At 38.8% G+C, this 25,431-nt stretch overlaps 1 protein-coding gene across 2 annotated transcripts in view; it reads right to left on the bottom strand.

The window, feature by feature from the left end:
• APPL1 (adaptor protein, phosphotyrosine interacting with PH domain and leucine zipper 1) overlaps positions 1 to 24,050 on the bottom strand; it is a 45,949-nt gene extending 21,899 nt beyond the window's left edge. For both annotated transcript variants that reach the window (XM_039242441.1, XM_039242440.1), the window contains exons 1-11: positions 23,938 to 24,050; positions 17,159 to 17,257; positions 15,353 to 15,412; positions 13,058 to 13,129; positions 10,134 to 10,221; positions 7,957 to 7,998; positions 7,340 to 7,398; positions 4,211 to 4,357; positions 3,267 to 3,349; positions 2,398 to 2,556; positions 1,518 to 1,706 (exon numbers count right to left, since the gene is read on the bottom strand). In XM_039242441.1, the coding sequence (XP_039098372.1) occupies positions 1,518 to 1,706; positions 2,398 to 2,556; positions 3,267 to 3,349; positions 4,211 to 4,357; positions 7,340 to 7,398; positions 7,957 to 7,998; positions 10,134 to 10,221; positions 13,058 to 13,129; positions 15,353 to 15,412; positions 17,159 to 17,257; positions 23,938 to 23,991 (1,052 nt within the window). In that variant the 5' untranslated portion in view covers positions 23,992 to 24,050. The remainder of the gene's footprint in view (positions 1 to 1,517; positions 1,707 to 2,397; positions 2,557 to 3,266; positions 3,350 to 4,210; positions 4,358 to 7,339; positions 7,399 to 7,956; positions 7,999 to 10,133; positions 10,222 to 13,057; positions 13,130 to 15,352; positions 15,413 to 17,158; positions 17,258 to 23,937) is intronic.
• Positions 24,051 to 25,431: the final 1,381 nt, after the last annotated feature.

Raw genomic sequence — 25,431 nt, 5'->3', positions numbered from 1 at the left:
GAGAAGGACAAATACCATATGTTTGCACGTATAGGAGGATTAGGAGGAACTTGACGGAGGAACAAGGGGGAGGAGAAGGGGGGAAATGGTGGGGGAAAGCGAGAGAGGCAAATCATAAGAGACTCTTGAATGCTGACAAAAACTGAGGACTGATGGATGTGGGGGGGGGATGGGCATGGAGGAGGGCACTTGTGGGGATGAGCACTGTTATGTGGAAACTAATTTGACAATAAACTATTTATAAAAAAAAAAAGGATACAAATGGTTATAAATAAATCTGTTTAGTATAGAAAAAAAAAGAAAGTATATATACAGTATTTCCTCAAATATTTTTTAAAAAAATGTATTAGAGGGGCACCTAGATGGCTCAGTCAGTTAAGCATCTGACTCTTGATTTTGGCTCAGGTCACGATCTGATGGTTTATGGGATCGAGCCCCACATCAGGCTCTGCATTCTCAGCATAGAGAGTGGATTTCTCTCCTCTCTCTGCCTCTCCCCCTCTCTCAAAATAAACTTTTTAAAAAATGTAGTTAGAATAAAAACTGTAAGACAACAGACCAAAAAGTTAATTCTTGTTTCTAGTTAGTGAGATTATAGTTTTTCAATACTCCTTTTGTTATATATTTATGTTTGTCAAAAATTTGTTGTAAAGGCTAGTCTACGGATTCTCAATTAATGCAAAGGTAACAGAAGTTTTAAAAATTGCACAAACATTAATGGACTAAACCATTAATTTAATCAGAAATATTTAACATTTAAAAATGACATTAGTGGGGCACCTGGGTGGCTCAGTTGGTTAAGCAACCAACTTTGACTCAGGTCATGATCTCATGGTTTATGAGTTCAAGCCCCACATCAGGCTCTGTGCTGACAGCTCAGATGTGTGCTGAAGCTCTGTGCTGAAGCCTGCTTCAGATTCTGTGTCTCCCTCTCTCTCTTCCCCTCCCCCACTCTCTCTCTCTCTCAAAAATAAATAAACATTAAAAAAATATTTTTAATAAAAATGTCAGTGTTTGCACTTACTACACGTTAGGCACATTACGTGTTTTAGATTTCTATTCTTTATAACAATTTACAAAGTAGGAATTATGACCACCCCCACCCTCATTTCACATGTAAGAGAAAAAAAATGGAGCTCAGAGAGGCTGTATAACTTGCCTAAGATCACACAATAAGTAGATTTCAAATTTGAGCCTTCTGACCCTGAGGTTAGGACTCTTCCCACTAACTTGTGCTGCCTTCCCCATACCATGCAGAATTTTCAGTGAACAGTATCCTAACATGGAATCACAGGTTTTTACCGCATGACCTCATTTTGACCACTTCAAAATATTAAGACATCATTTAACCAAGTCAAAAAGGAAAATTCAACTCATTTCTACATGATTAAAAAGAAAATGATCTTAATATATATAATAAGCCTAAAATAGCTATAAGATGTCTGAATGACAAGGAATTATGCATTTTAGAAGTTCAAAATATGACAGATTTTATTAATAGTAGGAAAAATACTAACTTTTTTCCATCAAAGGAAGTGATCTGGAAACAGTACCGCCTGTCTTCACAGTCCACAGCCATCACCGAACAGTTGTCTATGTCCATGGCAAGGCCTCCTGCCACGTCGCCGCGTGCCTGACTCATTAAGTTTCCACCCTGCGTGAAGTAAAACTGTCTGTCCCAGGTGGAGGACACCAAGCCTGTTTTACTAAATGAAGAAAGTACATTCACTCTTCAGTATCAACACACCTGAACTCCCATCATCAGACAGACACAAGATCAAACATCACAAAGAAATCAGCATGCAAAAAGGCACCAAGGTGCCTGGAAAATACAAATAGCAATCTGTCAGCCTCTAAACTAAATTCACGTATGCCAGCCAACTTTCGTGTGTATGTATGTGTATTTCCAAAACAAGGCTGGAAATTGTCAAGCTGCAAGTGTTGTAATGATGTTCCATAAACTCTATTTCAACTTTCACGAGGAAAAAAAATCAAAGAAAAGAATTCATTTTGCTCCTAAGGTTAACTGGCTTTATTATCCTACCTTTAGATAAAAACTAAAATTTGACCTGATGGTATAATTACACATATTTTAAAGTATGATAAAAGTAATACTTAATAGCATTCATGTAATCCTAGATTTAAACTCAAATTGGTTTTGCTTTTAAAATGATTCTAAATTATTCAATAAACACCTAAACAGAATTTTACTTCTGAAAATTATCCATGTACCCACTCTGTCAAAAAGCTGACAAAAACACTAATACCACTAACTAAAAAGATTTAACCTTTAGTACAATCAAATTAATTTAGCAGATGATATCAATTATATATCATATTCACTTGATATTACCTTAGATGATATACAACATATGAAAATAACTGTAGTTCTCTTACTTCCTAGCATTAAGATATCCAGCTTTCCGGGTTAAGTTTCGATTAACAGGAAATTTTGTGGGATCTGGGTCAGGCACATATAAGGGATCACTGGCAACTTCCAAATCCTCTATTGTCTGCTGCATGGTCTCTACATCATTGTCCATTTCCCTGCGAACACTAACACAGAAAACATGTTATTTACCACAAACCACAAAAAAGAACTCCTTACCAATCATGTTTATCTAAATATTTGTTTTGTATATTTTCTTAAAGGTAGTAGTGGTGTGGGTAGTTAAAGTAACATGAATGCATTATGAAAAAACTTTTATGTTTTATGTGACTGTTAATATTATGGCAACAATACTATCTTTAAAAACTACCACACTAAATGCCTAACTTTGGAAGAATTTTCAAACTGCTCTGTCTTGTGCCTTTAAAATAGCAATCATTTTCATCTCCCTACAGATCTCAGATTGGCCACATCACTGCTCAGACTTTTGAGCCTGATTAGAACTGCTCTCTCTTGTTAAGCTTTCATGACTTGAAAAGCAAGATTCATATAGTAATTCCCATCCATCCCCCACAATTCAGATAACTGTGAAGGTAATTAACTTGTGGGTAATTACTACTACATGTCTGTTATATTCAGACATGAAACCTAGTTTAGAATCAATAAAATGCCATCAGCCTTGACACAGTTATAAAATCCAGAGTTCTGATTCTGTGAAAAAGATGGTAGGAACACCAAGAAGCATGTGAGACACATTCCCAGGGTAGGGAAAATAGCCTCTCAGGAAATTAAATGCTAAGTATTGTTAGATTATGGCATTTAGCTATTAAGTTATTCTCGTAACTTCACTTTCAAATTTAAGGAAGAAAATACTTACTTCTGTACACTTGTTCCAATATTAGCCAGGAATTCTTCCAGCTGTTCACTGAGATTTTCAGAACCCATCTTAAAGAAACTTATCTAAGGCAAGAGGGTGTGCATGTGGGCAGATGAACAGGAACATACACATACAAAAAATACTTAAAATGAATATAAAAAGTCACCAAGACACATGGTAAGGTAAAGAACAAGGGAGTACTCCCATTTGGGTACTGGTTTACAATGACTTTTACTAGGCTTAGAGCCACTGTAGAAACCAGACTTCAATTTCACAATACATCTTTTTATATATTAATATATGCATATGGTAAACAAAAACTGGAAAATTTTTCAACATTTTAAATAAATCATATGAATAAGCTTATGTTTAACTACAAAGATAAGTTAAGTTTTATGCTGAGGAATAATAAACACTCATATTTGAAGAAATATTTGAATTTCTTTCAACTCTTTAGGGATGTGCCATCTCATATTACCCAAATTTAATTTTCTAGCCTCTTCCCTGATGCACACCTCCTGGAACACTTTGGAGTTTCAATCTATTATTTGTAACTCAGGAGGTATGCAGGGAACATGAGACAAAGCCCACTCTCTTTCAAATCTACTCTGAAGCAAGAATGAATGGGAGTTCCAGCAGGAGTAACTGCAGAATTCATTTAGCTTTCTGTCCCCTGTCCCTGGCCTGTGATGGACAAGGCCTAAATACAAGGTAAGTGGTTTCATTTGCCCAAAAAAATGTGGAATCTTCATTTGCGAGGAAAACCATTCTAACTTCCTTAAAATAGCATTCTGATGACATTTTTAATTACTTTTGAAAATACAGACCCAAACAGAATATTTTGACCTTAGTTTATAATATCCTTATACTTATACTTAACATGAATATCAAACTCAACATAAAGTTTTTAGAACAGTTATATCCAAAACACAGTCAGTATTCACCTGGGCTTGCATGTACCCGAGTAGAGGTTCTAACAAGGCTATTTTCTTTTTGTATTGGAGAGTATTTAATGCACAAAAATAATGCATCATGGTCTGGTGTTGTTTTTTTCTGGAAGTGTAGACATCTTCTGTTACTTCATACTTTACCTTTGGGTAAAAACATTAAAAATACTATTATTTATCTAACTGTGTAATTATATTTATCTTTAGTAGTGGCTTTAGGGAAGAGCCTACCCAAGGAGAAAGTGTCTTACCAACAATTGTGCATCTTTATTTTCTAAGATACAAGAAATCCTATAAAATATTGGTGAATTTTCCTGTCTTACTACCAAATACTCCATCTTAAAATGTACATTTAAAGGAAATTCTGCACATAACTAAGTATGATACAATAATTGAACTAAGTGTGGCAGGAAAAGTCTACATACAGAGGAAAGGCAGACAACAGTTTGTTATTAGCTCAGCCATCAGTCTTTGATCTCGATCAGTTCCCAGCAGACCCCTCTTCTGGCTCTCCTCCCACTGCCCCTCCTCTCTTGTACTTATTATTCTTTACCCACACTTAAAATATGTGTGCTCCCTTAAGTTCTTGCATTCAGGCAACAAACATTCAATGGGCACCTATTATGTAATGTACATTAGGCTCTTCTCTCTTTTTGCTTTCCTTAGAATACCTAATCAAGTACCCAATACCAAGTACTGGGATTGAATATCCCAACACACTAATGACTCTCAAATTTGCATCTCTCGCTCTTCACTCTCCTAAGTGTCAGAAGGAGCATATCTCCAGCTAGGCTTTTTATGTGTATACGTGTGTGTGTGTCCACATGTGTATGTAAATGTGCTGAAAACGTACAAAATTGAATATAGTATCTTCCCCACAAGCCTGTTCCTCTGTTTCTTAGCTCTCTTCATTATTCCAAGATCCACCCTATCATCCAAGAATTATAGGACTCATTTTCGATTCCTCCTCCTACCATAAGTCTTGTCAATTCTAGTCACAAAATATCTTCCAGAAGTATTTTTTCCTCTCCACTTTCCATAACAACCTTAGCTGAGGCTCTGCAAACTATTCTGGTACCTTTTCATTGAGTTCCCACTAGTCCTGTCCCCTTCACATTTCCAGTAGTTTTATCCTGTAACACAACTTGCATGGTGTTATCCATTTAAAATCCTTCAAGTAGGATTCCTTTAAGGAGGCTGACCACTCCCTCCAACTCAAATTTCAAAGTCCCTGAAAAGTAATCTGACCCCAACTCCTTCTTTCTTGTCATCTCTGCCACACCTCCCCAAATACATCCTATGCTCCAGACACACACACTTATCATAGTAACTACTGCTAGAATTTAATGAAAACTTGCTACAAGTCAGGTACCCTGCATGCATTATCCCATTTCATCACAGAAAAATAAAGGCTTTAAAGTCACATGAGGCAAATAAGTAGCAAAGCTGAGATTTGTTCTCATTCAGTCTGACTTAGAGCCAGTGAGTGCTCTTAACCTTTAACATTCTCTGGACTCTACCACGTGCTTCTGCAAAGGCTGTTTTTCTTCCAGGAATGCCCTCACTCCCCAATCCCAAACCAGTGACTTTCACTCATCTTCAATGTAAACAGCACCTCTTAAAAATGTAGCCTTTCCAAATTCACCAAAGTTCACTGAGGCTCCCTCTGTGCTCTCATAGCATTTTAAGATTTCTATTTGTTGAGTACCTGACTCAGTGTTAATTCACACATTCTTCTCCTCCTTGTACTCTGGCACCTAGTCCAGCTGCATGCCTTCACATAGCAAGCCTTCCATAAGTGCATCCTATCCACTCCCTTAGGACGGAGTGGAGCCTATTCACACTCTTACCTCATGGTACCCAACATGTAGCAGGTGCTCAAACATTTTTTACATAAAATTGGTAAAAGAATGTTTTTAAAACTACTTAGAGTAACAACACCACACCTGGAACAGCCAGAAGCAACATAAAAAACACAACAAAATTCTAACCTAGACCTTTAACTATTTTGTAATGTAGAATTCAAAATGTATATATTTTATGAATATTTGCACCATCAAATAATCAGTGAACTAAAATTAGAAATAGAAAGCTCTTGGGGCGCCTGGGTGGCTCAGTCGGTTGAGCGTCCGACTTCGGCTCAGGTCATGATCTCACGGTTCGTGGGTTTGAGCCCCGCATCGGGCTCTGTGCTGACAGCTAGCTCAGAGCCTGGAGCCTGTTTCAGATTCTGTATCTCCCTCTCTCTGTGATCCCCTCCCCTGCTCACGCTGTCTTTCTCTCTCTCTCTCTCTCAGAAATTAATAAAACTTAAAAAAAAAAAAAGAAATAGAAAGCTCTTTGTACTGAACTTGGTGAGGCATGTTCCCTGTACTGTGTCACAGTAGCTGTTGCACAGTAAATCGTACCCAGTTGTGGATTCCCACAAGTGATCACTGCGCCCCTCCCAAGAGGCACAGGCAAGGCTGCAGACACCAACTCCGCAGAGCAGAGATCACCTCACTCAAACAATCTAGTGGAGGCCTACTCAGCAAACCTTCAATCAGGCGCTGAGAGAGCAATGATCTTACGGAGCATCCCAATGAACTTGTTCACAATCTCTTTGTTCTTTAGTCAAATGAGTATCTCCTGAAATAGAGTGAAATATTTCTGGATTTCACTCATTGAACAAGTATCAAAAACTATATATACTCCGTGTAAATGAGGAGGTCCTCATCACAGAATTTCATTCAATTATGTATGCAACAATTCAACTTTTTAATCACTGTATTTCAGAAGACACTTCTGAATACAAACAGAGTCAAATAAAAACAAGACACACACAATGTTATCAAAACACAAAGCAAAAGGAGACAATATTATACATTGTACATCAGTTGTATTTCTGGAATAGTTCTGTTTACTTAGCAAATTATGTCCGCTGAAAAATAGTTTGTTCAAAGAGATAATTATTGTCCAATAATTATCAGGAAGGCTTTGAAACAACTAGAAGGAAAGAATAAACTAAGGGCAATACAGCAAAACATACAAAGTAACTGCTGGTTACTATTTTTAAACAGGAAAAACTAGACCATCTAATGAAACAATTGCTAATTGTGATAATAAAGGAGTAAGTATGTATCACACCTTATCATTTTCTCTTTTTTTTGACAATCGGCTATATCTGTTAATTGCAGCATCATGATCTGGAAAACAGAAGTATTAACAACAATACAATAGTACCTTACAAAACTTAAAATGCTTTAAATGGTTTTCACGTGTGCATCTTCCAACAAATGTAGTAAAGCAAGAATTCTCTACCATATGAGCACTCCACTTAAATATTCCCCAGAGACAAATTTCCCATTAAGTATGTTTCTACTTATTTAACTGGCAAAATATTTAATTCCAAATAGACTGTATTCCACTATAAGTTTTTTAAACTATTTTTCAGTACAAAAAGGCAAATTCTCATTAGAGACAATTTTGGAGTATACAGGGAAAGAAGGGAAGGGTAAATATTACACCAGTTCCTCAGGTATTATTAAGATAGCAAACCGCAAGATTTGATTTAGTTTCCTTTTAAATTTTTCTTGTAGCACAAATAGTGCAACTTAAATAACAGCACTGATTTACATAATATTTACTGAAACTTTTAATTAGCTTCCTTTTTTCAATTATTACATAGAATATGGCCACAGATTTGTATTGATAAAGAAATACATCACTGTGAGAACCAACGGTGTAAAATATTCAAAACTTACCATTACTAGCAATCTGAAACACTTCCTTTAATGTCAGTATTTCTGGAAAAGTTCAAGAATGTTTCAATTTAGCATATTTGTGAAATATCTTTTTTTAAAAATTTTTTTAATGTCTTATTTTTGAGAGAGAGAGAGACAGCATGAGCAGGGGAGGGTCAGAGAGAAAGGGAGACACAGAATCCGAAACAGGCTCCAGGCTCTGAGCTAGCTGACAGCACAGAGCCAGATGCGGGGCTCGAACCCACAAACCGTGAGATCATGACCTGAGCCAAAGTTGGACACTTAATCGACTGAGCCACCCAGGCGCCCTCATATTTGTGAAATATCTTAAATTTTGTTTAGAAAACAGTAATTGCTGGGGCGCCTGGGTGGCTTAGTCGGTTAAGCGTCCGACTTTGGCTTAGGTCATGATCTCGCAGTTCATGGGTTCGAGCCCCACGTCGGGCTCTGTGCTGACTGCCAGCTCAGAGCCTGGAGTCTATTTCAGAGTCTGTATCTCCTTCTCTCTGACCCTCCCCTGCTCACGCTGTCTCTCTCTCTCTCCTAGAAATAAATAAAAATATTTAAAAAAAAAAAAACAGTAATTGCCATTTAAGCTACAATTAAGACTCCAAATAACATTTCATAATTCAACATTCAAAGTGAAAAAGTTATTCTGTTTCAAGTAGCCTACAGAACATTCACTGTTATTAACAGCAGTTACACCAACAGAAAATCTACTTGCCACAAATTAGTAGTATGACATTAAAAACAAATTTTAAATCATTGCAAATTTTAAGATATCCAAATTATTCTGACTTAGTACTAGCATGCAACATATTTTTATTTATTTATTTATTTATTTATTTATTTATTTATTTATTTATTTTTAGAGAAAGAGAGAGAAAGCATACAAGCAAGGGAGAAGGGCAGAGGGAGAGAAAGAATATCTTAAGCAGGCTCCACACTCAGCATGAAGCCCAACATGGGGCTCCATCCCATGACCCTGAGATCGTGACCTGAGCCGAAATCAAGAGTTAATCATTCAACCAAGCCACCCAAGTGCCCCTTAATTCCTTTATTGATACTGACTGTACTAAGTAAAAATTATTTTGCTGTATGAGGAACAAAGAATAATTAACAAGGTTATGACATTCAGACTAAGAAAAGCACTTGTTTATTGACATTGGAAACGACCATTCTTGAGGATCATCACCATAAATATTAACTCCATCTCTAAAATGCATTTGTTTTTATTTCATGCATAATTTAAATACTTTACCATCCACTGATACATCAGTTCAGTTTTAATTCTACCTATATTTTCAATAAATAAGTCTATATGACTGTCTGAGACTGTAAATTATGAGAAAACAGAGCCAAGTCTATAAAAACTCACATGTAACCATCTACTAATTCAAAGTAGGGGGAGAAAAACCCACCATAAACTACTAAGTCATCGGTTGCTAGATGTGCCAGTACCCCTACCTCCTGCTACTGCAACCCAAAAACACACCTCCTGTGCCACTGTCATCTCCTTGAGCTCTCAACTTCCTAATCCATTTTCCTCAACATCAAATCCACTCTATTCCCTCCTCCAAAACCAAAGGAATTGGTCTACTTCTTAAAGGCCTCCACTGGCTTCTCTTTGCTTATAAACTCAAGTCTAACAGCTTTAGCATGATCTATTTCTAGATCTGTCTCCTGTCACACCCCAACATATCCAACATTGCTACCATACTAAATTCTCATCATCCACAAAACAAGCCATGTACTTCTACAACCCATACCTTTGTACTTTTTAGTCCTTCTAATAGAACAATGACTCTCTTCTGCTGGCAAATGCCTCTTCACTGTTCAATGCTCAGGCCACATTCTTGGTGATGCCTTCCTGACACCCTCCTCTGAGCCCCCACAGTACCTTGCTCATTCCCCAATTATAAAAGACAGAGTATCATAATTATCTGTTTTACCCATCTCCTTCTCTAGGCTTTCTCTAGGGAAGTGACACTGTATTCCTATCAGTATTCTTCAGTTATCTAGTTGAACATATAGCAAGAGCTCTTATAAATATCCAGTGACACACTGAAGTGGTACAAGCTATAGTCAGAAATGGTCAAGGTATAGAGTAATATGCACTTTGCAAGTATTGATCTTCTGACAGCTAGTGAAAGTAAACATAAACTTGACTTCAGTACCTTTCAGATCTCTTTCTTTAAACTGGGTAATGGGGAACATCATGGCATCAGCAAGCTGTGTTGAAAGTACTGCATGACAAGAGCTAAGCTAGTAAAAGACAAAAAAAGGCCAAATAAATAACTATACAGAGACGTTTAGCAATTGTTATGCAAATTAAACAAATTCTAGTAAACAGAAGCTGATCCATTTTATATATGAGAACGCTCAAAATTATGTGATATACTACAAAATATTATACAGCAAAAAAAAAAAGAAATCCACTTAAAACTCTTAGGAAAAGAACACAAGATAACCTTGGATTTGGCAGTGGTTTCTTAGATATGACACCAAAAGCAAAAGCAACAAAAGAAAATATAAATTGGGCTTCATTGAAATTAAAAATTTTTGTGCAGGGGCACCTGGGTGACTCAGTCGGTTAAGCGGCAAACTTCAGCTCAGGTCATGATCTCACGGCTCAAAGGCTCATGAGTTCAAGCCCCGCATCAGGCTCTGTGCTGACAGCTCAGAGCCTGGAGCCTGCTTCTGGTTCTGTGTCTCCCTTTCTCTCTCTGCCCCTCCCCTGCTCATGTTCTGTCTCTCCCTCTCTCAAAAATAAACTAACATTAAAAATTTTTTTTTTTTTTTTTTACTGTTTGTGCAAAGGATACTATCAAGATAAAATCACAACCTGCACAAAGGGAGAAAATAAGGGCACCTGGGTGGCTCAGTCACTTAAGCGTCTGACTTTGGCTCAGGTCACAATCTCGCGGTTCGAGCCCCACGTCGGGCTCTGTGCTCTCAGCTAGCTCAGAGCCTGGAGCCTGCTTCAGATGGTGTCTCCCTCTCTCTCTGACCCTCCCCTGCTCACACTGTCTCTCTCTCTCTCTCTCTCAGAAATAAAACATTAAGAAAATGTTTTTAAAAAGGGAGAAAATATTTGACAATCACATACTTGATAAAGAAATTGTGTCTAGAATAAATAAGTCGTAAACTCAGTAAGAAAAGATAAACCACCCAATTAAAAAATGGGCAAAGGTCTGAATACAGTAGTGCCCCTGCCTTACCCACAGTGTTGTCTTCTGCTGTTTCAGTTACCCAAGGTCAACTGCAGTCTTGAAGCAGGTGATCCTCCTCCTGACATAGTGTCAGAAGGCCAACAGTAGCCTAACACTAGATCACAATGCCTACACTATTCATCTTACTTCATCTCATCATGTAGGCATTTCATCATTTCACATTATAACAAGAAGGGTGAGTACAGCACAATATTTTGAGACAGAGAGAGACACCATATTCATACAACTTTTATTATGGTATAATGTTATAATTCTATTTCATTATTATTCTCTCATTTGTCTAATTTGTAAATAAATCTTTATCACACTTATGTATATATAGGAAAACATACAGGATTCAGGCATCCACTGGGGGGAGCAGGTCTTTGAATGTATCCCCTGTGGACTGGGGGTGGGGACTTCCAGACACATTTCTTCAAAGACATACAAATGGCCAATAAGCATAGAAAAAGGTGCTCAATGTCATTAGCCATTGGGAAAATGCACATAAAAACTATAATGAGATACCACTTCATACCCGCTTAGATGGTTATAACAAAAATATAAGCGAAAACTGCTGGTGAGGATGTGTAGAAACTGGAACCCCCTACTACTGGTGCAAATGTAAAAGTGTGCAGAAGCTGTGGTAAAAAGTTCGACAGTTCCTCAAAAAGCTAAACTTAAAATTACCATATAATCCAGCAATCCCACTCCTGATTATATACCCAAAAGAACTGAAAACTGGTGTCAAAAAAAACCCCAAAAAACAAAAATCAAAAAAACCTGTAGACAAATGCTCAATGCAGCACTATTTCCACTAGCCAAAAGGTAGAAAACAGTTCAAATGTCCATCAACTATGAATGGATAAATAAAATGTGGTATATTCATAAATGGAATTTTATTCACCTAAAAAAGGAATGAAATTCTGATACATGCTGCCACACAGATAAACCTTAAAAACATTATGCTAAGTGAAAGAAGACAGACACAAAAATCCACAAATTATGTACGTCCATTATATGAAATATCCCAAAGAGGCAAATCCATATAGATAGAAAGTACATCTGCAGTTGCCAGGAGCTGAAGGGAGAGCGATGGGGAATGACTGCTTAACGGGCCCCAGGTTTCCTTTGGGATGATGATGAAAACGCTCTGGCCCATCAGTGGTGATAGTTACACAACACTGTGAATGCATAAATGTAACCAGGGGTAAATTTTATGTTATGTATATTTTACCAGAATAAAAATAGTCCATTTCCTATAAAAATTTCTTTGTATTGCTTTCCGGTGACAATACTTTGCTACAATGAGTTATTAAAATACTTCAAAAATTTACTTTTTCAGATAGACTAGAAAAGACAGAACTCTCTAATGTTTCATGTGAAAAGCACTTTCACTGCACCTTCTGAGAACAGTGACGGACCCTTCAGACGGCTCTCCCCATACTTCCTCTTCCTAGCAGCATTCTGCCACTTTAGTTTACTAATCCTTCCATCCCAGACAGCCAATACCAGCCCTTAATTTCTCTAACCACTCAACAGAAAAAGCATTAAAAAAGATCCAGAACCTACCTGTAGCTCAAAGTTTAATTCTTCTCTCCCTGCCTACATCAAATAACCCGGTGAAAGGCTGAATGTGACATGGACTAGGAGGAAAGAGAGCACATCTATATGCTTATCCCTTGAAAACAATGTTTTAATCAGAAAAAGAAAGTACTATTTTTATGAGGAAGCCACTAAGATGGAAACAAGGTCCTTCTTTAAACAGTAAACTTTTATCATAGAGATTTGCTCCTATCATAATAATACAAGTGCCCAATAAAAGCTAAACAACCTGAGTAACTTAATTATAAGACCATTTTTTCAAGCAAAATATAATAAGCACTTACCTCATCTATAACTTTTGAAAACTGTTGCAAAGTTGAGCTCATAACTTCATCATCACCCCCCAGCGGAAAACGCTGAAAAGTAAGAAACACAGATGAGGTAAAGGCCCAGTGCGGTATGTTTTTTGTGAATGATGTTATAATTTACATTTTTATTTTTTGTAAGTTCATTTTTTATTTTGAGAGTGTAGAGAGAGATGGACAGTGAGAATTCCAAGCACTAATGTGCAGAGCCCGATCTGCCCAATCTCACAAAACCATGAGATTATGTCCTGAGCCAATATCAAAAGTCCCACGCCCAACTGACTGAGCCACCCATGCATTCCTTTAATTTACATTTTTTTTTTAATGTTTATTTATTTTTGAGACAGAGAGAGACAGTGCTTGAGGCAGGGAGGGGCAGAGAGAGAGGAATCCAGGCTCCGAGCTCAGAGCCCGACAAGGGGCTCAAACCCATGAAATGTGAAATCATTACCTGCGCTGAAGTCAGACACGTAACCAAGTGAGCTATCCAGACGCCCCTAATTTACATTTTTTAAGTTTTTAAAAATGTTTTTTATTTATTTTTGAGAGATAGAGACAGCATGGGCAGGGGAGGGTCAGAGAGAGAGGGAGACACAGAATCCGAAGACAGGCTCCAGGCTCTGACCTAGCTGTCAGCATAGAGCAGGACACTGGGCCTGAACCCATGAACCGTGAGATCATGACTCGAGCTGAAGTCAGGGACACTTAACTGACTGAGCCACCCAGGCACCCCTCTAATTTACATTTTTAAAAACAGCTGACCCAGGGCATCTGAGTGGCTAAGATGACTACTGATTTCAGCTCAGGTCATGATCTTGCCCCATGCTGGGCTCCACGCTGAGCAAGGAGCCTGCTTGGGATTCTCTCTCTCCCTCTATCTGCCTCATCTCCACTTACACTCTCTCTCTCAAAATAAACAAAGAAACATAAAAAAACCAGGTGACCCTCAAACAACATGGGAGTTAGAAGTGCCAATACTCACATATAACTTTTAACTTCTCCCAAATTTACAATTTTAAATGTCACTTAAGGGGCGCCTAGGTGGCTGCCAATTAAGCAGCCAACTTCAGCTCAGGTCATGATCTCACAGTTTGTGGGTTTGAGCTGTGCTGACAGCTCAGAGCCTGGAGCCTGCTTGGGATTCTGTGTCTCCCTCTCTCTGCCCCTCCCCCGCTCACACTCTGTGTCTCTGTCTCTCAAAAATAAACAAACATTAAAAAAAATCTTCCCCCATGGGGCGCCTGGGTGGCTCAGTTGGTTAAGCGTCTGACTTCAGCTCAGGTAAGTGAGTTCAAGCCCCACATCTGGTTCTGTGCTGACAGCTCAGAGCCTGGAGCCTGCTTTGGATTCTGTGTCTCCCTCTCTCTGCCCCTCCCCCGCTCACACTCTGTGTCTCTGTCTCTCAAAAATAAACAAACATTAAAAAAAATCTTCCCCCATGGGGCGCCTGGGTGGCTCAGTTGGTTAAGCGTCTGACTTCAGCTCAGGTAAGTGAGTTCAAGCCCCACATCTGGTTCTGTGCTGACAGCTCAGAGCCTGGAGCCTACTTTGGATTCTGTGTCTCCCTCCCTCTCTGCCCCTCCCCCACTCATGCTCTATCTCTGTCTCAAAAATAAACTATAAAAATTTTTTTTAATCTTAAAAATAAGTGTCATTAATAAAATAGTGTAATTTGTATAATTAGTAAACATTAATTAAAATGTTGGCTAAGCAACTAATTAACATGGTACACAGGAATGCACACCATACAAGGAGTTCAAGATTTGGTATTTAGCTCCAATTCCTCCAATCACCAGCCATAAAATCATGAGCAAGCCTCAGTTTTTTCTTTTGTTAAAAAAAAAAAAAAAAAAAAAAAAAAGAGAGGTCAATTAAATAATACCTAACATTAAGTAATTAAAATTATATACAAGTGCTATAATGGAATTTCAACAGCATTTCAAAATTACCTTCTGCAAATTCAAAAAAGCTTAGGATTCTTGATGAGAAATTCTATTTACCTATACAGATACTGTATCACTGAATACATATTTTTAATGTTTATTTATTTAGAGAGAGAAAGAGAGAAAGCAAGCAGGGAAGGTGCAGAAAGATGGAATCCCCAGCAGGCTCCGCGTACTATCAGTGCAGAGCCTGACGCGTGGCTCCAACCCAAAAACCGTGAGATCATGACTTGAGCTCAAACCAAGAGTAGGATGCTTAGCCAACTGAGCCTCCCAGGTGCTCCTCACTGCATATTTTAAATTATGCTTTACAAATTTTCATATACTATACCTGTTTTTCATATTCTTTTAAAAGTTTTGAAGTCAGGTGTGTTGCTGCACTCAATTCGTTCTGCAAGATAAAATTAGCATTCAAATGAGCACAATGTTACTGAACATATACCTAAGCCACTCTTATCACTTATCATAAAGGCTATACAACCTGTTCTCTAAACCCCTCATTAAATCAATGGAAAGGGAACTACCATTAAAGCATTTTTAAGGGAGGGGCGCCTGGGTGGCTCAGTCAGTTGTGCATCCGACTTCAGCTCAGGTCATGATCTCAGGTTTCTGGGTTTGAGCCCCACATCGGACTCTGTGCTGGAGCCTGTTTCAGATTCTGTATCTCTCTCTCTGACCCTCCCCTGCTCATGCTGTCTCTCTCTCTCTCAGAAATAAATAAAATATTAAAAAAATTTTTTTTAAATAAAATAAAAAGCATTTTTAAGGGAAACTCAAACCATGAAATAAATAGACACCATCAAGGAAATTAGCAGTGTTCTAGATACATGCTTTTTTTTTTAGCTAATAAAAACTTAGCATTAAATATTGTCAAAGCTAAAAAAAAAAAAAAGGGGGGGCGCCTGGGTGGCTCAGTCGGTTAAGCGTCCGACTTTCGCTTAGGTCATGATCTCGCGATTTGTGGGTTCGAGCCCCGCGTCTGGCTCTGTGCTGACTGCCAACTCAGAGCCTGGAGCCTGTTTCAGAGTCTGTGACTCCCTCTCTCTCTGACCCTCCCCTGCTCACGCTCTCTCTCTCTCTCTCAGAAATAAAAAAAAGAAAAAAAACATTAAAAAATTTTTTAAAAAATAAAAAATATTGTCAAAGCTTTCAAATTATAAGTAAACTGTATATAATCTTAGTAAAATCTTGAGAGATTCTACATTAATGCCTAATTACTCCTCTCTCTAGACACTGATACTAGACCAGAGCATTTAATAACATACAACCAAAATGTCGTCAGCCTAGTCATATAGTACAGCAACACAGCCAGATAAAGGAAATACTTTTGGAAGTCTTTTTTTCAGTGATGAACATAATGACAAATATAACATTCCTTTTACATAGTAATCATAGTAATCTCTGTGGTCAGAAATCAAATCTTGAAAGACCTATCACAAGGAAAAAGAAAACTATCACAGCAACTTCTTAGTACATAAAGAAAATTATGAGTCCAGAAAGGAGATAAAATGAGAAGGAGAAAAAGAAACGTGAGTACTTAATTAATCCCAAAGAAAGTTTAACACAGAACCCAAGTTGTTGTTAAGGCTTATAATGGAGTTACATAAACAGCCTTGAATCTTAAGCCTGCTCAACAACAAAAAAGATGTACCCATCTCTTTTTTAAATTAATCTCCCAGTACCCAGAGTTATATCAAATTTTTATTATGTTCTTCTCACTAAAGATAAACTACTTTTTAATCCTTTACTCAAAAATGGGGAAGTGTTCCTTAATATTAAAAGCATGATTAGGGAAAACGCTGGTGACAGTATGAGGCTTTCATTTAAAACTTAGGCAAAGATCATGATCAGTGAGTTTCAGTAAGAAAGCTCTTACTGTGTTTAGGTAGAAAGAGGAAAATGCTTAAATCTTCACCTCTTCTGTAGCGCTATAAACTATACACTAGTAATTGGAATGTGAGCTCTGTAATACAAAATACTTAAAAGTTCATTCGTGCATTCAAACGGTATTTACTACTATGAACCCAGGATAGGGTTAGGCAACTGTAAACAAGACAGACCCTATTTATCTTTGTCCTCATGGGCTTAAAGTCATTTAAAAAAAAAAAAGGCACTGAATCAGCCTTTAGCTTTTTACCTGTGCATCATAAATCCGATGCATAGCTTGATACAACTGGTTCATATAGTTGGAAATAGCTGTAGCATCTTCTTCAAATACACCCAGTAAAGACCTTGTCTGTATAAAATAAAAGCAGTAAGTTTAGGTTACCATTATATAAATCAAATAGAAAAATTTTTTTCTAAAGGAAGGAAAAATCCTAGGATACTGGAGCTCTAATAATTCTTAGTTTTAATCTATTTTCTCTCTTTTGGTAGTAATGCCAAGATGTTGGGGTTCTTTGTTCTCAATTTCACTTCACTAAAATGGAGGGATTTTCCAACTATAGCGCAGGAACAAAGGTATATTTTTATGAATTAAAAAAAAGCCTGTAATTAAGAACAAATCAACAAAAATGTTCAGGACTAAATTAACAGTATTCCATGTATAAATATTTTGAATGTCTTATTTCAGGATAACTTAGTATGATTATTTCTCTTTTTCCATGGTCTCTTGGAGTAGCCAAAACCCTCCCTGTCCTAATTCAAAATAACATAGTACCCATTCCTAACATGGCCAATTAAATACTAACTAGGTCTTTATGAGTACAGAATTTGACAGTTTTTTTTCTTCTTCTTTTTTATACTTATCTATATTGTTAGGCTTTTTTTTTTTTAATGCAGTAAGAATTTCCCCTTCATTTTAAGGGGAATTTTTTTAAGTAAATGTTAAGACTGTCAATATAAAGGATCAGAGATAAAGAAACTCAGCATATCAAGGCATATTCACCTTTTGATATCCCAAAGGCAGAGAAAGAATTAATATATCAACAACTATTGAGATAACTGCAGCTTAAAATCTAAAAGATGACCTTGTATTTTTATTCTACAAATAGTTCATGTATGTCTCAGCTTTAGAAAGTGGTTTTTAAAAATCAACTTATTCCTTAGCTTCCTATTTTCAGAAAAGGAAGCTAAGTCAACACAGTTTTTAAAAAGCGGGGGTGGGGGGGGAACAAAATCATTATGCCAATATTTGAAGTTCATGTAGTTAAGTCCTCTACTCCCCCATGCCCCAAAGAATTAGATCTGACAGAATCTTTTTGTTTTTTTAGCTCTGTGCCCAACCCCAATCTCCCACATTGCTATTTTAAGATGTAAAAAAGAAAACATTAAGAAATCTTGTTTGACTAGTGCCATTCAAAGAAAAATCTGCCTTTTTTTTTTGTTTCCCCAAAATTATTATTCTAATTCAAAGAATTACACATTTATGCAAAAAGCTGTAGTGGATTTAAATTAAAAAGCTCTCCTTAGCCTCAAGCAGTGTTTAAATGGGTTCCTACTCAAAGCTACTAATATCTAGCTAGCACCTTATAAAAAGCACATCAGTGTGTTACCATTTCATTGGTAATCTACAATGGCATGCACTCGGAGCTGCACCATTTTTAAATTCTACTACAACAAAACAATGCTAGCAATTAAACTATGATTGGAGGTATTCCTATGTCTTGCAATTTTTAGTTTATATTTGTGGAAATGGACCCTTAAACAGAATTTTACATATAATTAATATAAACATAAAAGCAAAACACAAACAGCATGAATTTAACATAATCCTAATATTTCTTCAGAGTTCAACTCTTTAGTTTTGGACAGAAGAATCATCAATATCCATGTTTTCCCATCCAATATTATCCTGTGCCTTGGGGAGGTGACAAGTATTTCTTACAAGTGCTCCACATTTGTCCCCAGTACTTTCTTCCAAACCACTGATACCGATTCAGCAAACTTTGATGGTGGTACTTGCTTCATTCCAGCAGGAGTCAAAGGAATATTTTTGGACAATAAACAGGACTGATGGTCCTTCAAGTGCTGGTTAAATTGATTTATTTATTGTCTGCAGGCATCTGGATGGCTCAGTCTGTTAAGCTTCCAACTTCAGCTCAGGTCATGATCTCACAGTTCGTGGGTTAGAGCCCCGCGTCAGGCTCTGTGCTGACAGCTAGCTCAGAGCCTGGAGCCTGCTTCAGATTCTGTATCTCCCTCTCTCTCTGACCCTCCCCTGCTCACACTGTCTCTATAGCTCTCTCAGAAATAAACAAAACATTAAAAAAAATTTTTTTAACAAATAAAGTAAAATAAAATAAAATAAATTGATTTGTTGCCTGAACACTGACAGTTTGCATTGGACCAGTCATGCCACTAGGAGAAACAACCATTTGTGTACATTTGCAACCAATTACACGTAAAACGTCAACTGTAGGGACATTTATCTCAGTATCAGACATGTTAAAATGTAAAACAAGAAAAATAATCTACAAGTATTTCATATTATGCCAAAGAAAGATAGGAGTATTCTATATTATGCTAGTTGGGACTGGAGTTTTAGCTTCATAGCTCTACTACTTAAGAGCCACTGGTATTTATCTACACATAAAATCAATTATTTTTAAAAGATCATATCTGTTCTTGTAAACTAGCAAGTTTCATTTTGCTCCTGATTTTCAAAACAGTATATAAGTATGGACAAGGCAGCTAGTATATAGCCTTAAAGATTTCCTCCTTTAAGGAAAAATAATAATATGATTTTATTATTATTATGATCATTTGCAGAATGGGACATTGTTTGGGCAAGATAATTCTAAAGACGTTTATATCCAAACAGCTAGATTTCAACTTGCAAAGTACCCTCTATTTTAATAGTTACTACAAATCAAAAGATAACTGTAATTCAGGATAGTCTTTCATGACTCCAAGGCTCTAATCTTTTTACATAGCAACTGACAAGCCACTTTTGATTGGGATCAAATGATTTAAATAAAAATTTATCTATAGGGGCACCTGAGTGGCTCAGTCAGTTAAGCATCCAACTTCCAGCTCAGGTCATGATCTCACAGTTTGTGAGTTCGAGCCCCATGTCGGGTTCTGTACTGACAGCTCAGAGCCTGTAACCTGCTTCAGATTCTGTGTCTCCTTCTCTCTCTGCACCTCCCCTGCTCACACTGTCTCTCTCTCTCTAATATGAATAAACTTCAAAAAAAGTTTGTCTATACCAAGGAAAAAATCAACAAAACTAAAAGGCAGCCTACAGAAAGGGGGAAGATATTTGCAAACATATCTGATAAAGGGCTAGTATTCAAAATCTATAAAGAACTTATAAAACACCCAAAAAATCCACAGGCACCGTTAGCTCAGTCAGTTAAGCATCTGACTCTTAATTTCAGCTTAGGTCATGATCTTATGGTTCATTAAGTTTCAGCCCCACCCTGGGATCTGCACTGACAGCATGGAGCCTACTTGGAATCTCTCTCTCCTTTTCTCTCGCCCTTCCCCTGCTCATGTGTGCTCCTTCTCTCAAAAATATAATAAACATCAAAAAAATAATAATCCAGTTAAGAAATGGGCAGAAGACATGCATAGACATTTTTCCAGAGAAGCCATTCAAAGATGGCTAGGGGACACATTAAAAGGTGCTCAACATCACTCATCATCAAGGAGATACAAATTAAAACCTGATGAGATACCACCTCATACCTGCTAGAATGGCTAAAATTAACAACACAGGTAATAACAGGTGTTGGTGAGGATGCAGAAAAAGGGGAGCCCTTCTAAACTGTTGGTGGGAATGCAATCTGATGCAGCCATTCTGGAGAACAGTATGGAGGGTCCTCAAAAAACTAAAAATAGAACTACCCTACCATCCAGCAATTGCACTACTCGATATTAACCCAAAGGATACAAAAATACAGATTCGAAGGGGTACATGCACCCTGACGTTTATAGCAGCATTATCAACAATAGCCAAACTATGGAGAGAGCCCAAATGTCCATCAACTGAAGAATGGATAAAGATGTGGTTTATATTTATGTATGTATGTGTGTGTGTGTATAGGTGTGTACACACACACGGAATATTACTCAGCCGTCAAAAAGAATGAAATCTTGCCATTTGCAACAATGTGGATAGAGCTAGAGTGAACTATGCTAAATGGAGTAAGAGAAAGAGAAATGCCATGTGATCTCACTCATATGTGGAATTTAAGAAATAAAACAGATGAACATACAGGAGGGGAGAAAAAGAGCAGGAAAGAAACCATAAGAGACTCTTAAAGACAGAACAGAGGGTTGATGGAGGGAAGTAGGTGGGGGAGGGGCTAGATAGGTGATGGGTATTAAGGAGGGCACTTTAAAACAATTTTTTTAATATTTTATTTTTGAAGGAAAGAGAGAGAGAGCATGAGCTGGGGAGGAGCAGAGAGAGAGGGAGACACAGAATCCAAAACAGGCTCTGGGCTCTGAGCTGGCAGCACAGAGCCCGACACAAGGCTCACTAGTCGTTAGGCGGAAGTCGGAAGCTTAACCAACTGAGCCACCCAGGTGTCCCAGGAGGGCACTTGTTACGATGGGCACGGAGTACTGTATGTAAGTGACGATTCACTGAATTCTACTCCTAAAACCAATATTACAGTGTATGTTAATGAACTAGAATTTAAATCAAAATCTGAAAAAAGAACTTATCTATATCAGGAGCTTTAAAACTTTCATACTCTTTGTTACTCAACTTCTTGGACTCTATCCTATATTAATAGTCCAAATGAAAACAAAAATTTATGGCCCAAAGCATTAACTACAGTCCTATATATAAAAGCAAAACTTGGGAAAAATCTTTAAGTCCAACAATAGGACAACTGTTAACTCAGTTAAGGAAACATGTAGCCTTTAATTTTTTAAAATCAGAATGTAATGATACGTGAACACTTGCAGTGTAATGTTAAGTTAAAGTGAAATAAAAATTGTTATGCACAATATAACCTCAATTACATTAAAATATGTAAGAGAAATCTAGGAACAAGAAAAACTATTAATAGGGTTTGCTGCTTCAGGCAGGACAGGTAACTGTGTTTTCTGTACCTTTCAATTTTTCTGAAGCACATAACTATCATTTTTAAAGTCACATACAAAAATAAAAACATTCACTGTAACAGCTGAGATTCAGAGAAGTTGAGTGACTTGCCCTAAAGCAAGTGAAGCATCAGTGAAGACTAAAACCCTAACATCCTGAATCCCAGACCCAGAGTTTTCCATCCTACCACACGTTCTCCCTAAGGATTATGTCCAAGTGTCTTTCCTTTCTAAATCCCATTTGTCCCAACTAATTTTCTCAATGTTATCTAGTTCAAATTTACCACTTCTAAAAATGGAAAGGATAGCAATGTGGCTATTTCATTGAAAATTATCATAAAACTGATATTGATATGGCACACAGTTGTAAAAAAAAAAAACACGAATGCTCAAGTTGTAAACTAATTGTGTGAAAAGTTCAAGAAATTAGATGAGTCAGATTACATCCTCTTCACAAGTCACGGCAAGGGCACTCTGCTACCCATTCTGGGCTCTGTATAATCTTTATGGGGTATAAAAACCAGGCAAGAGAAGAAAGGTTAAGGCAATCTACGGAGTCTTCTATAATTAAAGTAAAATGACAAGAGCGCACCTGACCAATACAGGCCACAAAATTTTTTGCAAAACATCGGAACAAATGTAACTTCCAACTTCATACCACAGAAATCATTAAGGATTTGAAATAGCTACTTGGGCAGTGGAGATAAGCGAAGACGTGGGTTTCTGAAAAGTTTAGGCTGATAAGAGTACATTACCAGCAAACAACGGGCTTGTGAAGGTAACTTGTCCCATGGAAAAAAAAAATCAATTCCACAATCAGAGCCCAACTTCAACTTGGCGATTAAGATTGTCACAAAGTCATGACAGACGTGTCACATAGGCCAGGGAGATCTAGCCCCTTCTTCCTGATTTTTTGGGACTATATTAAACTATGAAGACACGTGAAATATGTGCCACTGTGATTCTGAATGAACACTATTTCAGAAAATAGTCTTCGTTCTAAGGGGTAGACAACCAGCAACATCGTCTTAAATCGCCTACATTATTGTGTAAAAGGTGGTGTCTCTCAATGCAAGTTGCAGCGCCTACCAACATGTTTTTAATAGAACTCATTTCATTCTTCAGTATTGAACACGTAACAAATTGTTACGTTTCTCCAGCCTGTTTTAAGCTAGAGCAACCATGCTAGCATTACCCCCAAACACACGAAACACGGGGCTTTTATTTTGATTAGTTTATTAGGGCCAAATCTGCACCATTCCGCGCAGCAGTCGTGCAGCCGCGAAGGCGCCGTCCATCACAAGCCCCGCACAGCTCGAGTGACAGCGGCTACCGTCGCGGCCACGACACTGGACACACTCCGCGGGGAGGCTCCCGGGCACGTGACGGGCTTCGCCGATGACTCTCCACGCGGGCAAATCAGCAGCCTTCCAGCATCTCCCGAAGAAAAACTATCCATTTCCTTCCCTAGCTTGCTCAGAAACCATGTAATAAGTCTACAGGGTTTTTTTTCTCCTTCTGCATTTCCTCCGAAGAGATCTTCGGGGAGAAAAATCCCAGGACTGAAATTTATCACCTCACGTTACCGCGATAAAAATGCACCTTTCATCAAATACAAGGGAGCCCCGCGCGCGTACGTGACCGCAGGGCCCACAAGCGAACGCGGCCGAGGCTCGGTCGCCGCCCTCCGACGTCCGGGACCCTGCGCGCGGCTCTCGGCCCAGCCGCGCAGGCCCACGCGGGCCTCGGGCTGGCAGTCGGGCCGCGGCTGCTCTGGGCGCGGCCCGCGACGGGCGGGGACACTGGGTGACAGCGCCCACCTGGGCCGGGGCGGGCACCTGCGGCCGCCGCGGCCCAGGGCCTGGGGTCGGCCCGCCCTGCTCCTTCCCTCGCCGCCCGCTGCCGCCCGCGCCTCACCTGCGGGCTGTCTTCCAGCGTCTCCTCGATGGGCAGCTTGTCGATTCCCGGCATCGTGGCGGAGGGAGGGAGGTGGCAGGAGACACGGCGGCCGCCCACAGCTCCCCGCGCCCGCCCGCCCGCCTGCAGCAGCTGACCCCGACCCGCCCTCTCTCGCAGGAGCGGCCGCCGTCGCCGCCCGGGCAGCTCTCGCCAGGCGCCTAGCGGCCGCGCGGGAAATCCCGCCCCCTCGGCCTCCCTGCCCCGCCTCCCTGCGCGCCCATTGGCTCGTGGAGACGCCCATCCGCGTGGCGGGGCTGGCCCGGAGGTTCCTCCCCCGCGCTGGGCTCTACGGTGAGCAGGGGCCTGGGGGGAGGCGCTGCCCGCTCACAGCGACCGTCTACCCCGCGCGCTCATTTTGATGTAAATTGTAGGGGGACCGTCAGCCTACCCCACCACAGCCGCCAACGAAAGTATCCGGAAACCAGAGCATTGAGTGGGAGTTTGGGGCGATTTTACTTCTCCCGCAACATTTTTCGTCAGAGGCCACGGAAGGACCCCACTGCGGGGGCCCTTTCTTTAATTGCCTTAAATTATAATCTTCCCAACCCTGCCCAAAGCGTCCAGTCTACCCCCACCCCCCACTCTCCCACAAAATGGTGCTGGCTAGTTCACACGTCTGTGAGATTCCCAAGTTGTGCCATTAACAGTGCTTTCCAGTAAATTCATGGACAGTAGACTCGCAATTGTTTTTCTGGGCACTTGGATATCAGTATATTTCGGTTAAAAATATGTGACTTTGTTGTCAGTTCATTAATTCTTACCTGGCCTTGAAAGGCCATCATGCTGTATTTTTTTTTTTATCAGGATACACTGGTTAATTATGTCGGTAACTGATTAGCATTTCTTTTGGGTCAAAAAGTTTTGGAAGATTTAAATAGCTTTTTCAGCCTCTAATTTTACAGCCAAGTGAAATTCTAATTCCAGAACCTGTTCTGGATTAGAGCTCCTGCTTCTTTGTCCATTTTAACCAGCCTCACACTGCCTCATTTATTTCTCTGTAGAGCTATAAGAAGCTTTCATCGGTATACAAAGAAAATGGCAAAATCATAGGTGTCCCCTAACACCTAGCCATTAGTCCCACCAATCCATTCCATTTGCATTCAAGAAATAGAAGAAATGCTGAGTAAAGATTATTCGTAGCCTGGTTCCACAGATACACTGGAGCAAATCCGGAGTAGAACAAATCCAAATATAGGAACAAGAAAGGAAGTTACATATTTTAAACTAAAATGCTAGAGTTTCCCTGATCTGAAGGAAAAATTAAATCTGGTTTTAAAAGTTTTAGTTAATTTTATCAAATCCAGATACAGTAGAACAAATACGGGAACAGGCATAGAAGTTGCATAATTTAAACTAAAATGCTAGAGTTTCCCACGAACTCTTGAAGGAAAGATAATATCTGGTTTAAAAAGTTTTCCCAAGTAGGGATGGATGTCTGGGAGTCTCCGTTGA

This window comes from Hyaena hyaena, unplaced genomic scaffold (assembly GCF_003009895.1).
Source record: "Hyaena hyaena isolate Hyena2069 unplaced genomic scaffold, ASM300989v1 scaffold_212, whole genome shotgun sequence".
NCBI lineage: Eukaryota > Metazoa > Chordata > Mammalia > Carnivora > Hyaenidae > Hyaena > Hyaena hyaena.
The sequence above is the reverse complement of the archived record's forward strand: the minus strand, read 5'-3'. Positions and strand labels throughout refer to the sequence as shown.